The sequence below is a fragment of the Lates calcarifer genome, linkage group LG17 (genome assembly GCF_001640805.2).
Source record: "Lates calcarifer isolate ASB-BC8 linkage group LG17, TLL_Latcal_v3, whole genome shotgun sequence".
NCBI classification, from domain to species: Eukaryota; Metazoa; Chordata; class Actinopteri; family Centropomidae; genus Lates; species Lates calcarifer.
This window is the reverse complement of record NC_066849.1, coordinates 23,580,204-23,601,803: the sequence shown is the minus strand read 5'-3', so window position 1 is coordinate 23,601,803 and position 21,600 is coordinate 23,580,204. Positions and strand designations below refer to the sequence as shown.

The following is a 21,600-nucleotide window of genomic DNA, read 5'->3' as shown; positions in this document are numbered from 1 at the left end:
ATAGAGCAACGTTCAGATTTGGGTGGTATCACACAGCATTGTGCTGGTCTCTTCTCTCCTCGTCAATAAATAAATGTCAATAGATGCTTCAGCTTAAAACATCTGGATCCCCTGACACTTCTTCTAGCAGCTCAAAAGATTTCCATCACAAGTTGGCATCACAGACACTTGAAAATCTTACCTGAAATGCTTTTAAAACTACATTAACTTGCACAAAAAAAAGAAAGAAAATCACCTCTTAACTCTCTTGCATGTGCATCAACAACGGTCACAAGCTAGATTATTCTTCTATTCAAAATACATTATCCAGGCAAACACTCATATAGTATGGTTCAGAGAAAAATAAGCACGCTATTAATCAATCTACTCAGTTATGGTTCCTAGATGGAACTTGTTTCTCCGGACAGCTTCAGTGTAACACACCGTGCGCAGGCTCACTCGTTGGTTTTGCAGCTGAAGCTAAACTTTGTGCAAATTAAACGGTAGTTGTGTCTTGTCTCACAAGGAACGGGTGGACGTGGCATGCCTAAAACTGTCGGAATATTGCGAGTTTTTACGAAGATAACAAACTAAAAAAATCAGTACCGGTGTGTTCGCAAGGCTAACTAGCGCTTGTTTTGCTAGCCAGCTAGCTCAACGACACTGAGCAACGTTATTTGGCTTAAGACCATTAAAATGTGTTTCCGTATTTCCCGAATAATTTAACATTTCGCGACTTTGCACACAGATCAGATTTTTTAAAATGTCTCTACCGCAAGATATAAACCACATTCCCTAAAGGGTGCTAACAGCTAAATTGTACCATTAACTTTTTCGATAATGTGACTGACTGCTGCCCTATGCAAACAGGAGAGAATGGACAGGGACCTATTGAGACAGTGTCTCACGTATCATGGAGAATCCTTGTTTAATAAATTGAAATGCGAGCAAACAGAAAACCCAGACTTTCAAGCCGTGGTGGCTGACTTGTGCAAGGCCACGAGTGAAAGGTAAGTTAGAAAGATATGACTCTGAAGCTCTACACGTTGCTTTCACAATAATTCTCTAAAGCTCCCCGTAATATAAAACACATATGAAAAGCTGGAACCAATGAATATATGGCATTTTTTACTTGTTTGTTAAAAGCTTATTTTAAGAGCCACTGTTGAATGGTTATGTTTTCTGTGTAGCAGGGGTGAAGAGCAGGGCAACCTCCTTGTGGAACAGTTCATAGCCAGGAAGGCTGACATCCTGTTCTGTCCAGCATGGAGGACCGCCACTCTTCAAGGAGAGGAGCACGAGGCGGAGGAGGAGGCTGCAGGTCAGTGTTGGTTAGACCACATATCTCAGGCTTCATCCACACCAAGCTGTCAGATATTTAGAATACAGTTTTTGTTTCAACATAATAATACATGCAGACACACTAATGTTTCATGTGTCACTTTTTTCAAAGATCTTAGAGTCCAGAGTGAAATACTTGAACAATAGAAAAATTGTATACTAACTCCTTTTTAGTCCCTTAACAGATGGTGAAATCGTCATCTTTGCAAAGCTTGAACCAACAAGTTTTTTTTTAATTGACAAAAATGATCAGTCATTTATCAAAATAGTTGCTAGTGACTGGCGCTTCATTAATTGATAAATTTAGGGATTGTTTGAGTTGACTTCTTGCTGGTGCTTCCCTCAGAGCCCTATGCCATCATGCCTCCAGCTGAGTTATTCATGGAGGTATCATATGAGGAGAGAAGATCCATGCTGTACAGGGACTTGGAGCGAGGAGACGTTGTGGTGGGGAGGATCAACAACATAAGAGAATATGGCTTCTTTCTTACTTTGCTGTGCATGGCAGGAGGACTGAGGAGAGACATAGAGGACCTAGAGTTGTCGGTAGGTCAACAAGCTAAACTAATTGAATGTACATGAACTGTGTCACAAATCTTATCACAGATCAAAAATGTAATTAGTTAACCATTGTAGATGGGAAAATCTTGAATTTTCAGTTAGCCAGCCACAGTGGAAATGCCAACCATGTGGTTCTGTGAGCTCCTGAATGACTGCCAGTGGAATTAGACAATGTGTGTTTTAATGAACCGCGCAGGTTGAGCTTAAAAAGTATCATGACTGACATGTATGGTTTGAATGCATCTCAGCTATCGATACTGTGGTGTAGACATGCTGTAACCTACATTTGCCCTTTAGGTTCAGAGTGATCAGAGTGAGTGGCAGCTCCCTGTCCATCATTCCCATCAAACAAATGCTATGTAAACAGTTTGTTTCCTCTCTCAAGCTAGTCCAACACCTGACATCCTCTGTCCTCCTCCCAAAAGGGACTAAAATGCCCCCTCACCCAAAAAAAATTAAACATGTTTTCCTCTCTACTTTCAGGCTCTGTGTCACATCAGAGAAATTCCCTCCACTGGCAACCACGATGACCCTCTATCCTACTACCAGATTGGGGACTTCATCAGAGGTTGGTGTTTTTTGGCCTTGTCTTAAACAACCAGGTGGATGCTATGTGGTCCTGGTCAGAGTTTAGCTTTGCCCAAGGTCTATGTCACATGGTAGATGCTGCTGCAAAAAATGAAACGAGATAAAACAAAGTAATGCTATTGTCAGAAGGGAAAAGGTCAACTTTTACTGCAGTGCAGTGTGACATAATCTGACATTGGACAACTGCACTGTCTAATCAGATTGTATGCTCAGTTCCACTTTGCCACCTTTTCCGTGTAAAATCCTCCCCCCTACTAATATAAACTGTGTGCAGTGTTTTGGCATCTGATAAGCTTTCAAACCCATATCTGTTACTCAAATCAACCTTCCTGGATCATATTTCATCCACAACATGCCCCCAGTTCAGTGTTTTATAACATAGGGCTGTTTTCAGTATGAACGCTTGGTTGGTTTCACTGTAAGATGCCAGTATGATTTGTTTAACCCAAAACTTGAATGCATTGTGGAGATTATGTCACTAGAAATTTACTAGAAATTTAGATGACAGTGATTTCTCTTTCTTATTACCAAACTTTTTTTTTACATATGACTTCATTTTTAAGAAAAGCAGCAATAGATTATTTGTACATGACCTTGCCCACTTGAAATCCAAGTGTTAACTAGGACACCAGAAATATCACCCATAGAACAACATAACTTTATTTCCTCTATGACTTTTTGTGTTTTTGTCTATCCACATGGCTGACAGATGAAAATAAGGCAAATCTTCTCCTACGTTTTGTGCTTTATTATTCTGGTAGCTGGAGTGAAAGACATCGACCGCTATCAGGAAAAAATCACAGTGTCCCTCCATCAGGCCTCTCTTTCTCCCAGCTTAGAGCACATCAAACTGGGAGTCATTACCCGGGAGGAGCTGCCCATACACTACAGGTAACATCACAACATGGTATGACAGAAAACAAGGAAATAAATAAAAAACTGGACATTGAAACACTTGGAAGAATGAACATTAACTTTAAAGACTGTAAAGTTAATTGTAATATCTTTATGCATAATTTCTGTAATGGTAGTTTAAGGATTACTAAAGAGAATAACGTCTAACTATTTTCACTAAGTTTTATATCCTTTTCTAAACTCTGTAGCCTTTATATCAGGATGATGGGATGTGGGACACAGTTAAGTAAAAAAATAAATTGTCATATCAGAATAGTAAATATTTTTGAAATAAGATTTATATGATTTCTCTGTTGATCATAGCAAGCACATCACCCTGTCATGTACTGCACATTCTAACTGTTTTTATATTTTAAATAGGTCTGCTTTATTTTCATTTTCTTGCAGACTTTTACTTTGTGAACCTTTTTAGCTTTTTGTGACTGGTAGAAAGGATAAAACACCTGTCTAGCTTATTGTGGCATGAATCACTTTAACTTTTGTTTAGTATATTCTTTTTCAGATATGCACAGATCCCATTAGTATTCAGTTCCAGCATGGGCCTCTATCAGATAAACTCTGAATGATAAGAACCAAATCCCAAGGTCTCTTCTCTCAGTCGTAGCATTCGTGCAGCCAGTGACTCCAGTGAGACGTATGAGTGTATACTGAAGAGCTGCCATGGCTACCACAACCCCTCTGTAGTGGACTACCTGCTGGAGAAGGTGGGAATTAGTGACACCCACCCACCATCAATGATGAGAGGATTACAGAGGTAAACATGTTGACTGGCTGAACTCTTGTTTTCTGAGTTTAAGTTTTTGGTTTCTGTGGTTCTCTTAATTGAAAATAATAACCCAAAACAAAGGAGGAGGAGTGAGTTGGATCATTTTGTATAATTTTTATGTGAATAGAAACAGTTAACTTCACAAAATCAACAGATGCTAAATGTTATTTTCCTTACTCTTGAGATACTATTCATACAGCAGAGTTAATTGTATATTGAAATGTCATGGAATAGCTGAGGCAGTGATCTACTAAGGGATACATATATGATTTTGACACTTTTAAGTGCTTGCATTTCAGGAGACTTTTCTGTCCAAGATAAAAGCATTTCCCTTGTAGGAAGCCTGGAAAATAGTGGTACCCTTTAAGACAGAAATGCTTTAAATCACTAGAATTCTTACCTGTGCCTCTTTCTCCACAGTAAACTTTTCCAAGAGGAGGATTTTGCCTCTGCAATCAGAAAGAAACAGTCTGCATCATGGGCCTTGAAGTGGTAATGTTAAACTTTTTAATTTTGACCACAGCACACTCACTGATGAGCCATTTAACCTTGCATCTAGTCTTTCTGTCTTTCTGACTTGACATTAAAGTGAAAGTAAGTAATGAAGTAACCTTTATTTTCATTCTTATATATCCGCTCTTTTGTCTTTTCAGTGTACGTGCAGGTGTGGATCACTTCAAACACGGTCGTCACGTGGAAGCCATGAATGAGTACAACAAAGCCTTGGAGATTGACACTAATAATGTAGAAGCACTGGTGGCACGAGGAGCTCTGTAAGTACATTATGAATTTAAGTCATACAATTATAAAGTCCTGGTTTGGTGTTATAATTTCTGATGTTTACTAGTTCTACAAGAGTTCTCGTTATGAGACATTCGAGCATTGTATAATTTTTAATTTATGTATTTTTATTTTGGTGAATATTAAGAAAAGTTGCAGTCTTCTTTTAAAAGAAATGGTTGATCTTTTTTTCTAAACTGTATATGAAACTGAAAAAAGTGGTAGGTAAAGTGTAAACATCAATCATTTTGGAAGAAAATATGAGGAACAGTATTTCAAATACCACACCAATTCCCGTAATAATTTTGTTATGTAAGAGCTTTCTTTGGCTTGGTGCCTGCTCATTAGAATGACAAACACATGCCTTTTATGTCTTGGATTAACAGAAAGGTAATTCCCTTATAAATGACATGACAGATGAATAATGCAGAAAATTGCAGTAATGTTACATATTTATTGTACATGTCCACATTATTGTTTTTTCTACTCATTTAAACTGCAGCTTTGAATTTGTATTCCCTCTGTGGATATTGTTAGAAATCTAGTAAGTTATACCAGAAGAACAGGTTTACGCAGTGCAACAGAAATATTGAAAAAGAAAATGAAAACAAATATTCTCAGAACATAATTGTCAGTCATTTTGATAATTTCCGTACTACTGCAAATAGTTAGATTGTATTCTTTCTTTCAATGTTTTTTGTTCTGACTGTGTCTTTTCAATAATTGCTCAGGTATGCTAACAAGGGCAGCATCATGAAGGCTATAACAGATTTTGAACTGGCCCTGGAGAGCTGTCCAGATCACCGCAATGCCAAGAAGTACCTTTGCCAGACCCTGGTAGGAGAGAGGAAAACAGTAAGCGGTTTTGCATTTTATTTTGTGTACTAACACTGCAAACAGCACTCAGGCTCAAGAATGAAAGTATTAGAATTTAGGTCAATGTCACTTTGACCTCAGAAAACACATTCTTGGCCATAACTCAAGAATTCACACGCTAATTAATTGCAGCTGGACTGGTTGGTGGAGGCATACAACCTTGAGGTGGTAAGCCTAGGTTTTTTTTGTGAGCAACAAAACAGCATTCAGTTATTGCCTTCTTGCATGGTAATGAGCACTCACTGTGATCTGTATAATGGACATGCTAAGTCAGTGCAGCAACACAAGATCTGGACATAGACTGTCCTGTCTATTTATGGCACAGCTGGGAGCATTAAACTAAGTTCAAGACAGGTAGTTAAACAGCTAGAGAATCATCTCAGGTAACTTTGGGTTACTTGATTTTCTTGACATAAACAGAGCTTATCAGACAGTACTTAGTCCAGACTGTGCAACATGCCAAGTTCTACAACTTCATTGTTGTCATTATTTGTGTCTTCAAGAACCTCATGAAAATTATTTTGCCTTCATATGACGCTTAGAAATAAACCAGTAAAACAGCTGTGGGAAATTTTGCTTGTGTTAATGCCTTCTGAGTTGGCTCTAAATGCATCTTTTAAAACCTGAGTCATACCTCTTCTTGTCAGTACTTCCCCTTTAAAACTTCTTACACTAGTGTGCAATTAAAATTATATGTAGTAGACAGGAGAATCTAAAAAAAGGTCTGGCCATTCCTAGGTTCAGTGAGCACCACTGCAATACTAAATTGATGTCAGAAAGAAATGACAGAAATGTTGTTTTATAAAAGGTTACTGGTCTGGTTTGTTCCCGGAATGGTAACAGCCATGTAGTAATTGTTACTGAATAAAATTGACCTGACCTTATTAACTAAGATGGCTATTGTGTGTGTATTTGTGTGTGTGTGTGTGTGTGTGTGTGTAGGCTTGAAGAACAGGAGAAACTAGTCACGGCGGAGGGATTGTACAGGAGAGCTTTGTCTCTAGATGACTCAAATCCTGAGGCACAAGAGGCCCTGAACAAGATCACAGACACAATACAGGTGAGCGGGCCACAACACACACACACACACACACACACACACACACACACACACACACACACACACAAAGGGTTTGGTTAAAGTTGGCATGTATGTGTGTGTATTTTAGACTTAACTATTAAAGCACATGCTAACAATAATGGGCATATCAAAGCTTTGTTAAGTCTATATTTAAATGCAGTATCACATACAACTTTAGTAAAATAAATAAAGCAGATGAAGGAAATAGGTAAATATCACTCAGTGTTTTTGCTGTCCAGTTGTTTGTGGCTTTTTTGATGTTTGTATGTCAGCACAGTATAATCAGATACTGAGCAGCTGCGTGTTGCTGCAGATTCTCAGCCAGTTTAAACTGTAAAAATAACTGACAGTGTCAGATTAGTTTGTCATAGAAACAGTTGAGATATCCTTTAATCTGTATTTCTGTCACATCTGTCTGTTTGTGACACAGAGGTCTAGTCTTTTATTTAAAGTGGCCATAATCAGTATTTTTTATCAACTATAGATCATGTAATAACTTGAATATGATTCATCATTCAACTCTGCAGTTTCCTTCAGCTCTGTTAAGCTTTAAAGCCTCACTGTTGACGTTTTCCAGCGCCCAACAGTTTGGTTCAGCGTAAATAGGTTTATACAACTGGTTGCAACCACTCACCTAACTAATCAACTTAAAACGTTAATAATATGTGAGTTACTGCAGATTTAAAATCACATACCAAGTGTATGCTGACCAACATTCAGCAGACTCACAACCTGAGTTAAATTAAAAGATGGTATTACAATGATGCTGTACCTTTTATGCCAAACTGGCATCACACTAAGGGCTATTAAACCCAACCAAACCTGTAACCTTACAGGAGTTCATATAGACTTACAGGTGGATGACAGAGGCAGCATGGGTGTAACATCTTCAGCAGATAGATCAATAAAGAACATTTCCTGTACTGGCTGTTCTTGACAGTTACAGAAGATAAGAACAGAACAGTTTGGATTTTATACAGACATAGCCTGTTGGCCAGTCTGCACTCTCTGATCATTAAGCTGTCATAGGAAAAAATGTCATGCTTTAACACTGAGAATCGAAACTTCAGTGCGTCTGCTAAAGGTTAACTACTTAATGTCGGTTAAAGATTTATATCAAACCACCAGCATTTTGTGTGTATATACAGTGTGTCACTTATCTAAATGGTTAATGTGATACTTTTCCCTGGAAATAGCAGTTAGTGTAAAAGAAATTAAAGATTTTTATCAACATATACGTATATGTATGAAATACAAAAAGTTGGATGTCGAACAAATCAAATTTAAAATGCCTCTGCTGATTAAACAAAACAGAGGGACCAAAGGATGTGGGCTAAAAAGTGTTTCATCAAAGTGTCTTATTCTCCATGCAGCTTTTAAGGTGAATAAATTCAAATAGAGCAGCCTAACAAAGCAAATAAGTGAAAACACTTGTGCGTGTGTATGTGTGTGTATGTATATGTGAGTGTGTGTACACAAGGGGTGTGTACGGGTTTTAACTGAATCAGAACACCATAAAGTGCTGTCAGTGTGCTGAATCATGTCTGAGAGCATTTAAACAGGCATAAACATATATCACGTGCAGATACTATAAATAGTGACTATGTCCTCTTACACTGTGAATATGGCTTGTGCATAAACACATTTACCCTCATGGTGCTGTGGTTTGTAATACTGATGAAGTGTTTTGGTGTGTGTGTGTGTCTGCAACCCTGGGACTCTGCCCTTTGACCCTCTGACTGCCACGGCCTTGTCACCTGCATTGTGGGGGTGAAAAATAAAAAACAAACTGCACAATGACAACTACAACTCCTCTGGACACTGGGTGTGGTGCTGTGCGTCTGGTCCAATACGGTAACGTTGAAACTTTCTCTGTCTCAATGGCGAACAAATGCTGTTTGTTTTCTCTGCATGCACCTCTGTCCTTCCATCTGCTTTTACGCCAACTACCTTGTTCTTGGATCACACCACTTTTTCTATGGTAAATATCTGACACTCGTTTATTCCTCCATCATGACCTATGGTTTTTGATTGCAACGCTCCTCTATCCTTAAACGTTTGACTTTCCGATTCCTCCCCATACTGTCTTACTCCAACATGAATGATTGAATAAATAAATGGATGAATGACTGACTGACTGCCATTTTCGGGGTCTCGGCTGCATGTTTTGGGTCATGGTGTATATGTGTTTGAATATGTCTCTGTGGGCTTTTGCCTGCCATTGTCATTCCTTGCCTTGCTTCGCTCGGCGACCGTAAAGAAATCAATTCGCCTGCGAGAAGAAGCGCTAGCTAAGGAGCAGGTGAAAGCTAAGAGTGGCCAGACGAGCGCTGAGAAATTGCGTAAGATCCTAAAAGAGGAGAAGAGGTGAGTTGGCTCTGATCTTTTGAAGGTATGGCAGGCAAATACACTGCTGGTAAAGGCATCTCACAACTTTCAAAAATCACCAGAATAAGATCAGTGGATGTCGTTTTTCCTCAGGATGAAGAAAAAACGGAAGAGGTCAGCCTCTTCTTCATCATCGTCGTCCACTTCTTCCAGGAGCTCCTCTTCTTCTTCATCATCATCATCCTCTCGCAGGAGATCCAAAAAGAAGAAAAAGAAGCGTAGGAGGTCTGAGCGTGGCAGTAAACGGCATCGTAGGATCTCCTCCAGGGAGAGCAGGAGGAGTGAGGAGGGTAAGAGCGAGAAAGACAGGAAGGAGCAAGATGAGGATGAGGTGGAGTGGTATCCTGCACCTCCCAACACCTCTGCCACCTTTCTCAACCAGAAGGGAGGCCCAGTGTTTGGAGAGAAGGATGATGAGGAGGTAGAGGAGAAGGATGCAGAGGAAAGAAGGATTAGTCAGCTTTATTCTTTGTCAGCAGCCTCAGAGAACGAAGAGTCTGACTCCTCGCAGAGAGACCGAAAGAGAAGGGACAGAGAGGAAAGCAGGACAAGGAGAAGGAAAAACAGTCTGAGCAGGAGCCCAGAAAGAGAGGAGAGGAGGAGCAAGAGTAGAGAAAGGAGGGATAAGAACAGGGAAAGACAGAAGGAAGATAACAGGAGAAACAGTGACTCTAATAGGAGAAGTAGCTTAGATGAGAACAGAAAGCGAAAAGTATCCTGCTCGTCAGCTGACTCCGAGTATTCACGCAAATCAAGCATCCGATCTGAATATTCAGGATACTCTGCCTCTGCTTCCAAACACCCGGAGAACAGGGCGAGACGTGACTCATCGAAGAGGAACTCCTTCGATGGTGGTAGGTATGAGAACAGAGGGAGGGAGGAAATTTGTGATGCAGAAGATGTGAAAAGAGAGAAGGAAAGTAGAAAGGGAGGAGTGGAGGAGGAGGAGAGCAGCAGGTCAGACAGAGGACTCTGTAAAAGATCAGAAAGTGCTGGAAACCATAAGGAACAGAGAGGTGTGACCTCAGTGCCAGGTGAAAGGCCTAAAAAAGACCTTCCTGCTAACCTGCTAGATATTTTCAATCAGATTGCTCAGTTTGAGAAAGAGAAAGGGGTCAGGCCAAAAAAATAACTCCAAAACAAAAGCCCAGAATATGCCAGTACAAGTGTTGCAGAAAAGAGATGGATGTTAGTGCCATCAATTCATCCTCTGGACTGTGCATCAAGATAGTACTCCTGAGAGAAACGGCCAAATGTGTTGCTGACTGAATGTCCCAAGTTGTTGAGAGTTACCTTCAGTGAAAAAAATTAGTTGTTTTACTTTGAAATGTCTAATTCTTTATGGTAGATGTAAGGCCTGTAGTCAGCTGCAATAATTGCTGGAAAATAGCTGGTCAAAATGTAATAAAATATTCATCTGAATGGATCAAAACTATGAGTGATATAATGAAAATATTATCCTAAATGATGTGATAACACTGTATTAGTATTTTTACCAGTGACCATTAATGTTATTCATTTCTACTTATTAATATCTTATTAAAAAATACATTTTGACAAGTTATTTGGTTATTTGGCCATTCAGTTGCTACAGGCTTTAATATCCGTTTTTTGTTCATCTTAATTTGAGACTTTTTTTCTGTTGAGAAGATGTTGCCTTATGTTTATTGCCTTGTGCCAGTTTGTGCATTCTTTCTGTGGCTTGTTAAAATCTCTTCCTGGACAACCTGACTGTTAGCTCCTCGGTACTTTTTCCAGCTTTATACAATGCAGAAGTTCCAGTTGTATTCCAGCACATTTTCTCCTGTTGTAAAATGAATTCAGTTGAATCAATAAACAATTTAAAATGCTTTAAAACTACTGGTCATATTCTTTTGTTTCAAGGTGATGGACAATTTTTTCTCATTGTTGCCTTTTGTGTGAAAGATGCACATGGTAAAAGTTTGAGGGGTGAAGTACAATAATATATTGTTACTGGAACAGATATCAGCCATTCCCACCATGCTAATAATTGCCCATTAATATTTTACAAATTAATTTAACAGGTGTGCAGCATCCTTAAGCAACCTCTAGGAAAATGCATGCTACACAAAATGTAATTATAGATAATCCCAAAGCTTGGAAGCAACATAGAGGGACATCAAATAACCTTTTATTGGCCAGGGTGAATGGGGACCAACAGTCTGATGAAAACACAATAATAATTCAAGGCTGCATTATTTAGAAATGAAGCAATAAATTATATTTCTGAGTAATGCTCATGAAACAGTACTATCAAACTGAATAATATAGTGAATGCTTTATTTATAGTCACTGGAGAAGGCTCACTCAGTTTCTCATGTTTCATTTAACTTGTGTATTTAGGCCTTAAAGTAATAATATCAGATATTTGATTTTATTTATGCAGTTAATTTAATAGATAAGTTAATAATAGTTCTCTATTGTCATAATTTTATGTGCTAAGACTGGGTTTCCGATGGGTTTTTCAGTGGTTTGTGTAACTCAGGATGCATAGCTTAATTAGACAAAATCAAAAAGACAAAATTTGGTTAAAAATGATGTATATATAAATTAATGTTTTTTCTGCAGTTACCTTATTATACAACTCAAGTAAACACTGTAAAAGTAAAAGTTTTAAGTTGACATTTGCAAAGAGCTTATGTGAGGACACAGTCCCATGATATTATAAATGCAACAGTGCAGAAAACCTTAAGTCGGACGTGGTGGTGGAAATATGCAGCTGTGAGGCTGTTTCAAGTGACTTGCACAGGATCAGCCACACACCTGCCAGACAGAAATACCACTGTATATGTGTAGAGGCATGCCACCCCTTCTGGCTCAGTAATATGTGTGGAAGAGGATTCATTTTCCAGCAGGATATTGATCCTGAACACGCATGGAAGCTACTGTATACTGGCCTGTTTGAAGTCTAAGTAAAAGCAAGCACTGCTGGCCTGTGTGGCTTTCCACCCACTCTTACTTGACCTAAACTTTACAGGGAAAAAAAAATCAGGACAAGCCAAAAAGTGAGAGAAAGAGGAAGTACACAGGAGCATCACACTGCACCGATCTGTCAAATGACTGGTTCACACAATTGATAATATCAACATAATGTCACTCATAGTATCTCATGTGGTATCTAGGCATGCAGGAAGTTTGGTTTTATTTGCTCTTGTTGGAGATATTCATCTCTGAGATTTGTGTCTCTACCCATATACAATAGTGGCTGTGATGCTTAAGTTAAGTATTTCTTTGGTAGGAAGTAGTAACAGGAATATTGTCTCTGAAAAGACAAGGTGCTCTTAACTTATTTAGCCAACCTGGCAGCTCTAGGGAATGCAGTATCTGTCTGTCAGTTTGTACATCCAGCTGTTTGGTCCAGACTGAAATACACAGTTACTGGATGGATTGTTGTGAAATTTTGTATTGACATTCTTAGTGATCATCTGACTTTTCCCTTTAGCACCACCAGTAAGTTGACATTTTTTATTTCTACTGAAATATCTCAACAGCTGTTGAATGGTCTGCCATAAAATTTGAGATATTAGTGGTCACCGAAGGATGATTTGTAAAAATATGACCATCCAAGTATCATGTTATGCCACGCATCAACATTTAAGCATGCTGATGTTAGTGGAGTTTTATTCCTGGATGTATATTTCCCTTTTCCTTTTCCTTTCCCAGCCAATGTTGCCCTAAAAATGCAATGACTTAACACATCTAGTTATCTCTCATGTTTCAACTTAGCCAATTAAACCAAAAGTGGCCTTGTGGCTTATTTATGCCTTAAGCTGCTTGGTGTCACATATTTGATTTAATAACTGGACACACACATACACACACACACACTCCAGTGGCTGTGTGACCAGCCATGCGTCTTCCTGTGCCAAAGTAGCTTACTTTAGGCTTAGCTGCCAACTTCTCGCTTTCCTCCTCAATCATTACTGTTCCCGTCATCAGTGATGCAGCAGAGAGGCTACATGTCGCAGTCTATCTTGTTAGGGCAGATTAACCACTAATATAGAGGCAGCAAAGAAGCCTCTTCATCTAATACTGTACACACAGACTCCTGATCCTGTCCTTTCTGTCTCAGGCGCCTGACATCTTAATCTTTATAAATACTGACTCCAGGAGATGCTGCAGTCGTTCAGCTGGTTTCACTGAGCACTTACTCAGAGGGCCATCATTAGACCCATGAAGCAGCACTGGAGGAGTTTTTGGTCCTCAGCATGACGCATCACTGAGCACATGGATTATTCTGGTGCTATTATGCATCCTAAAAATTACTGGTATATGGATTCCAGCCTGATTTTGCAGCACACTTTCAATTAGGAGTTGTCCAATGTTTTTTCCATTAATTCAAATATTATCTTCAGCCTGCACACCTAGTCCAATAAAATGTCTTAATATGTTCATATGAAAACCAAGAATTTTATACTTGACCCTGCATAATAACTGCTGGGAGCGAAAGTCTGGTTTTAACTCTTTGTAATGCACATCTGACAAAACACACGTATGAAAAGAGCATAGATAGGAGCAAAATAGGACTCCTTGTTCTCCTTATCATATTGCATGCAGGATAAGAATCTAAACATCTACACTTTTGCACAGCACTTAATATCAGAGGATCAACCAACTATAGATAATGTACCTGTAGAAATATATCCAAGCCAGAACCTCTGTTATTGTACTGTGGCATTCATCCATTCTTCCAAGTGTCTTTGAGCAAGGTACTGTCCACCCCACCCCATCTTTTCTTAAATTTCAGGTTGGGCCAAAAGACAAACAAATCCCTGATCATTGCACAGGTGCATGAGACCTGCAGTTCTGCAGCTCTCCACTGGAGGGCAGTGGAACACTGTGTCTGTGGACACCAGCAGTGGCTTTTAGTAAAGAGAACAGAACATAGTAGTGTACCCCTTACCCATACTACTGCAGCTGTCTGCCTTTGTTTGAGTAAGGAATGAATTTTATAAGATAAACATTATTTTCTTCATTGAGATTGATCTGTGAGTGAGTCTGAAACAGACTGATGCACCTCATAAACAATGTTTCACTGGTTTTGATAAATATGTAGTCTTTATGGTATCATAAGCAGAGGTGCTGTGAGAAAATCTGGCTCCCTCAACCAGATACCTTATACATACTCAGTTTGCAGTTTGCTAGGTACATCTAGCTAAAACTAATGCAATTTAATAAAACAGTAAATAATGAAATTATAGATAAATCCTCCCTTCACAAAGGTTATAATGTTGAGTTTGTATGGAAATTGTTTTAGGAAGGCGTTGATTAAACTTTATGATAATTCTGAAGGATGTAGTTTTTGGTGCTAGTAAAAAAAAATCCCCATCAAATATAACAGTATAAAACATGAAATAAAAAATATGTGAGTGGCAAACAATGAACCGAGAATCATTAGGTAAGGACATAATGATAGGCACGGAGAAAGAGAGTCCACAAAGACTGCAACTAGTAATTATTTTCCTAATCAATAAATGAATTGTATTGTCAGTAAAATGTCAAAGTATTGTGAAAAATGGCCGCCACAATTTCTCAGAACTAAAGGTGGCATATTCAATTCTTTTGTCCAACCAACGCAAAGATCTTCAGTTAATCATCACGTAAGATGAAGAGCAGCAGAAAATCTTCACATTAACCAGAAGGATCACTTGAATACAAACTTAACAGAACATATATATATATATATTTATGGGAACATTTTATTGTTTTAAGAGAATCAAATGGTGATAATACACAAAACAACAAACAGCCATAGTTTTGGAAGGCATCCCATATATGAATGTAGTGACCAGCATCAGTTCAGGTTATCCACCTTTTAGGCATCAGTAAACAGCAAATGTGTTTCCTATAGATCATAGTAATCAGTTGTCAGTATTTAAGACGAGGGGTTTTTAAGGAAAGCAAAATAATACTTTCTTGAAGATAGACTCAACTATTTTTAGTTTCTGTTTTTTTCCTCATGAAGGAGGCCACCGTCATCTTTCTGTTTACCACATTATCCCACGAATAACATATAAACAACTCATTTAGGGACACACATCAACACATGTTCATGTATACTGTATTTTGAGTCACAGAGACACCTCATCACCATCCTTTTCTGCAGCCCCCGAAGGACTTTATTTCTCGGGGAGGTTAAGTCCTGACCCTGCACCGTTGCAATAAGCTGGGAATGAAAAAGAGGCAGAGAAAGAAAAGAATGGCAGGAGGAGGGAGAGTGGTGTGACTGCTGGGGGGAAAAGAATATGGAGACCTTTAGTCCTTGAAGGTGTGGGTCTCTCTGCTAGTTCGGGAGGTCAGAGGCAGCAGCTGTCCTGCTTGACCAACTCTGATGAAGGTGCAGATTCTCTCCTTCATGAATCATCCCACTCCATTTTCCTCCTCCCTTTCCTCCTCTGCTCCCACCTGGACTCCTTTTCACAAAGAGAGGGGATTCCTCCTCTTAGGCCTCTTTCTTCAGCACTGAGGCAATCAGACTGTTGAACACGCAGAGGGAGATGAGACATTTTAAATTAGTGTTAGGAGAGGGGGAGAGAGAGAGAAGGGGAAAATGACATTTTTCATTTTCTACAATAAAAGGTACTACATTGAATTCTCGGAGCATGACAATACGGAGGAGTAAGTAATGGAATAGGAGCAGACGTGGTGTCTGTGTGTTAGTGGATAATGAGGAATTTAAAGATGTACGGTCCTCTGCTGCCATTCAATCAGGCTCTCACCCTGTTGCTGTCACTGGCCCTCGTCTCAGCGCTGTCACAGTACTCCACAGAGGCTCAAACTTCCTAAAATAATTTCTGTAGTCATCCAGAACTGGCCTTGAGCAGTTATGGGCATCGGCTAATCCAGCAAGGTGTGCCATGTTTCCATCCTGCTAACTTTAATCAGGTGGTTTTGACTTTTACAGCATGGTGTGTGCCAATGCCCAACCATCAAAGGCCCCATTTTCATTATGTGTCAATGGGTTTACACTAAAGAGGCACTTCAGTGATTTAGTGTTGCACTTTAGAGAACTTAATAGCGATTGATTTTTAAAGAAATCATAGAACAGAAGCAGTGGAGGCTGAGATATCCTGACGTCAGAGAGAAAGTGAAGTGAATTTACCAACAGTCAATATACCAACTGTACAGATGTTGGCTGTACTGCATCATCAAAAAGTCAAATATTTCTTTCTAAGTTGCAGTGGAGAAGAAGTATAAAGTAGCATGTACAACAGTACAGTGAAAATACTGTCTGTATTCAGCTCAGCCTCTGACTAAGTGTAGTGAGTGGTGTGAAGTGAAACTGTGCAAATCAGGGTCATGTTTTCAAAATTTGTAACACACCTCCAGAGCTGCAGAAGACACTGTACAGTTTGTTTCACAGGCTTTTGTCTTCATTCATTACGATCCCTATTAGCTTCATCAGAACTGATACTTTTCCACCTTGAATTTGAATTCATTTCTACCTTTACAAAGTAAATCCAGTAGGGCTGCACCTAACGATTATTCTCAATACCCATTAATGTGCCAATTATTTTAATTAGTGAAACATGCTCATCACAGTTTCCCAGATCCAAATGTGACATATTCATATGACTTATTTTGTCAGAAGTCTTTCAAACAACAGAAAATCATCACATTTGAAAGACTGGAACCAGGAAATCTTTTATATTTTTTCTCTAGAATTTACCCAAATGATTCATTTATTTTTATTATTGTAGTTGTCAATTCATTTTTTCTTGATTGACTGATGGATTAATTGACTAATGTGCAATAAAATCCACTGTGGTTTGTTACACACTATACCACAGTATACCAGTATACAGAATATACCGTATACATATGTACTACTCATTATTAAACTATATGCTGCAGACACCAATGGTGAATTGTGTCAACAAAATAGTATGTCTTTAGGGTTTTTGTTCGGTCTTCGCCCTCTGTAATAACAATAACCATAGTATTTGTAAACTATAGTATATCATTTAGAAACATAATGTAGTGACATCATCACAAAGAGCCATAGTAATTTCAACTTCAGAAAACCTGCCAGGCTCAGGAGGGCCCATTTTCACAGGACAGAAATATTCTTTACTGTTACAACTATAAACACTGTTTTGACATAATTGCTGCTCTGAGAGTGTGTGAAGTGGAGAGTGAACCTCATTTATTAGAGTCTTAACGTCCCCAAGGGGCTGTTTTCCTCCCAGCGAGCAGTCATTAGAAAGCACACACACAGCAGGAGGCCCCAAGACAAAATGCAAACAAGTCTGCACATCATTGTTCTGCATGTCCTCTGAGTTATTCCTCACAGCCTAATGGCATAATGTTTCTTTTAATTCTCTTTCCTCTTCACGAGAGGCATTCAGTGTTCAACATTTCTTACTTTGCACTGTACTGATCTTTTTTTTTTTGTTTGTTTTAATCTAGAATGCGCAAATCTTAAAACATTGTTTTTGCCATATGGTTTTGACAGCTCTATTATCAGTGCATGAACCCTGTCTTCTGTCGTTGCCAGCAGCCAGGCAGTTTTTAATTTCACACAATGTCAAGATGCCACCTTCGAGTGTTCAATTCAGTTCCAATTTAGATTTTTTTTTTTCCACTAATAAGTTCTGGTTTGGATGTTGTTTTTTTTCTCCCCATACACTCAGTGTTGAACCAGAGCAATGAAGAGGCAGGAGTTCATGTTTGGAGAGAGGCTGCACAGTCAGCCATGAGAACATCCTTCAGCTTGTGTGGATAAAAAGGATGAATGTTCTGGAAGTGTTCATGGCCAAAGTGAGAGATGAGAGGAATCTGTTGATTTGCTAATGGAGCAGAGGTGGCAGCACGCAGCACCCTGTGTACAAAAACACTCCTGCTCTGACCTCTTTTTTTCTCTTTCTTTCTTTTACACCTAGCCTACGTTCTCTCCCTCCTTTCCTAGTTTTCATTTTTCCCTCCTTTTTCTGTCCATGCATATTTAAATATTCTAGTCACCACCTATGACTGATACTTTCCAAGCCTTCAGCATTCAATTGTTACATCCTCAGCTACTCTGAAGATGCAGGGACAAGCACATTGTACACCCAAAGGAAATTTCCTCCCAACAACAAAATTACACTTGGATACAAAACAAGCTCGCACACCCAAGTGTACAAATGTACGTGGGAACACACACACACATGCATATTAGCATACACATGCACACAGATAGACTTTCATACAAATAGATGTTCTCAGAAAGCTTGCAAATTCCATTACACTATAAAACTCCCCCCGCCACCCTAAAAAAAGGATTTGGATTAATTTAGTAAACACAGGGTCAGAGCTGCCACAAGAGCTGTGAGGAGGTGAGGTGTGTGTGCACAAGCTTCAGTCTGGATGTGTTTGCACATGTGCACGTACATGTATGTGTGTGTGAGAGAGGAAGAAATGCTGACTGTGTGAAGCAGAGAGTCCTGGCAGCAGCAGCAGCAGCAGCAGTCTAAACCCGGCCACTCTCTCCAGAGATAGCACTTCTTTCTCATTTGCTCTGGCCCTATTTTAATAATAGCTGTGCATAAGTAATTTCTAAAAGGCCAGGCAGGCACATGGACGCGGGTGGGGGGAAATTAAACTCATTTTATCTGTGAGCAGGTGGATTCCTATTTATCATTAACATGCATAGAATTTGCACAATGTTATTTCTTGCTGCTGCTACTGATGGAACGTCATCCAAATAATGTCGGAGGAGGGTCTGCCTTTTTTTTTTTTTTTTTTTTTTTTGCTTATGCTGGAGTGAAATTCATAGATAAAAGTACTAGGGGTTTTTTCTCGCAATTTTCTGCAAACGGAAACTAATTCTGGGAAGCTTCTTATTACAGTGCAGGCTCATTTGGTTTGCATTAAAGGGGGGACAGGAGCGACATTAGGATTTCTGCCAGATTTCCAGGAGATGCTCCAACATTCGCTCTTATATCATTAGTAACGCCCCTCCCCCCCTCTACTTACAGAAGCCCTTTTCCTCTTTTAACTGGCATTAAACAATCTCTACTCATTATTGGCCCAATAATAAAACTGGAATATATTTGACTTCCTGATTTAGATCCTATCAAAATATTGGAATGTAAATGTGTAATTCTGAATGCATGATATGGAGGTTAATAATTGCTGGATATTTTCTGTGTTATTTTAGCATAATTCAACAGCAGAATTATTTGTCATTCTTAAAAAATTAGGATTGTGCTTTTTAATTTGCTTTGGATTGCTTTGCTTTGTCACAGCTGTTTCTAGTTCATATATATATATATATATATAAAGGCTGCAGCTAATGATTATTTTCATGATTTTATGATTACTTTCTCGATTATTTGATCTGTATTATGTAAGAAATGTTCTAGGTGATGTTTTCAAATATATTTTGTCCGACCAACAGAGCCAAGACTAAAGATATTCAGCTTAAAATGATATAAAGTAAAGAAAAGCAGCACATCTTCACATTTTAGAGGCTGAAACAGGTGAAATTTTGGCATTTTTGCTTAAAAAATAACATAGATGATTAATCAGTTATCAAAATAGTTGCTGATTAACTGACTAATATCTGCAACTTTAATATTTATCATCAATTTTAGTCTTTACGATATAATTGTATATGTTTTTATATCAGTAAACCACTGCATAAAGTGCACTGATGTTATCATTATTGATTATATATATTTACAAAAAATCCAAACAAGATATTAAGCTCAAGATCAACCACATATAAGTGAGCCAGACTTTTATATCCCTTCCTGTTACCTCTACATCCACATCCATGTTGTTGTCATGTAGTGGAACAACATCACACGCCACACTTTGCAGAGGGGGGATCATGGGAGATACGTCTGCAGGCGGGATTAGACTCGCTGTGACCAGTCATTCACACCAGTGTTTACGGCGATGAGGCGCGAGATGATGATGTGTGTCTCTGTCTCCTTTTCTCTCCCCTGACAAATAACAGCATGGCAGCTCATGGCAGCTCCACAGCTCCTGACAGCCAGCCAAGCAGCCAAGCAGGCAGGCAGTCAGCCATTGTTTTGTAATGTGTTTCACTCTGCCAGCGCTGATCCTTGCTAAGGTACTTACCACACCATTGTTGTCTAAGTATGCTATTTTCTGGCTGGGCACCTCCACTATAGAATAAGGTGCTTTTTCCCCCCTTTCTTTCTTTCTTTTTTTTTTTTTTCAAAAAAAGAGGTTTGTTACAGTCACCGTCATGCTAATCCTGGTGTGTGATATGTATATGTGTCAACACAGAGAAAGAGAGAGGGAGAGAGGGGAGTTTTAACCCAACAGAGAAATGGTGTGAATGGCAGAGAGGCAGATAGACAGACAAGTCCCATTCACTCCTCGCTGTCCTCCATGACACCAAATTACTGTTTATCAAAATAAGACGAGCAGTATAATAAGGATCCTTTAGGAGTGTATCGTCTAATGCGTCTCGAATGTGCTGAGGCCTTATGGTATTTCTACAGAAACATTCACCCAGCAGTCAGATTAACGGAGCAGGTCAGAGGAGGACTTTCAGCCGCTGCAGTGATTGATTATTAATTTATTTACAGACAAAATAACGATGAGGTAAAATAAGGCTCTTTGCAATGTAATATGTACAGTATTTTTAAATAAGGCAACGGAGCAGTGCCATTGTTTGATTTTGAAACCTACAGTCTGAGATTTTGTGAAATATTCTCATTCAGTTTCTCACTGAGAGTTGAATGAGAAGACTGATACCACTCTCTTATCTGCACAGTAAGTATCCATTTATCCTCAGCAGTCCATTAGCTTAGCTTAGCACAATGACTGAAAAGACAGGTAAGCAGCTAGCCTAGCTCTGTCAAAAAGTTAAACCAGTATGCCTTCATGTTTATCAAACAGACATGAGAGTGACATCAACCCTCTCATCTAATTCTCAACAAGATAATTAAATAGTATCAACCCATTTCTTTAAATGTCACTCATACTTTGCAGTCAAGCATTGTCCAAATGCATAGATGCTTATATTTTCCAAAAAATATCAAATATGACATAACCACAAAAATCGTGAAGTATTGGGTTTGAGAATTTCATGTAGAGTATTCATCAGAGTTGGACTAAAGCAGTACTTAAACATCTCTATATTTTTCTTGCTTTTTTTCTTCCCCCTACATGATGGTTAAAATGCTGTCTTCATCCTCATTTTCCAATTCATTTTTTGGCTGAAACAAAGCAAGAAAATAGAAAGTAGAAATATTGATTTAAAATACTAGACTCAGCTGTAAAATAAAAGTCACCAAGTGTAATTTATGTAAAACTGTAGAATGTAAACTCCCTACAGCCCCCATTC

General features: G+C 38.8%; 1 protein-coding gene across 1 annotated transcript; it reads left to right on the top strand.

Moving 5' to 3' along the window:
- The first annotated feature begins 394 nt into the window (after positions 1-394).
- On the top strand, positions 395-11,132 carry ttc14 (tetratricopeptide repeat domain 14). The gene is given in 13 exon segments (XM_018687202.2): positions 395-989; positions 1,170-1,300; positions 1,667-1,866; positions 2,365-2,449; positions 3,231-3,360; positions 3,983-4,138; positions 4,571-4,642; positions 4,804-4,923; positions 5,662-5,770; positions 5,772-5,785; positions 6,749-6,866; positions 9,148-9,254; positions 9,369-11,132. Coding segments are annotated over 13 exon segments (2,415 nt in total). The 5' UTR covers positions 395-855; the 3' UTR covers positions 10,408-11,132.
- Positions 11,133-21,600: the final 10,468 nt, after the last annotated feature.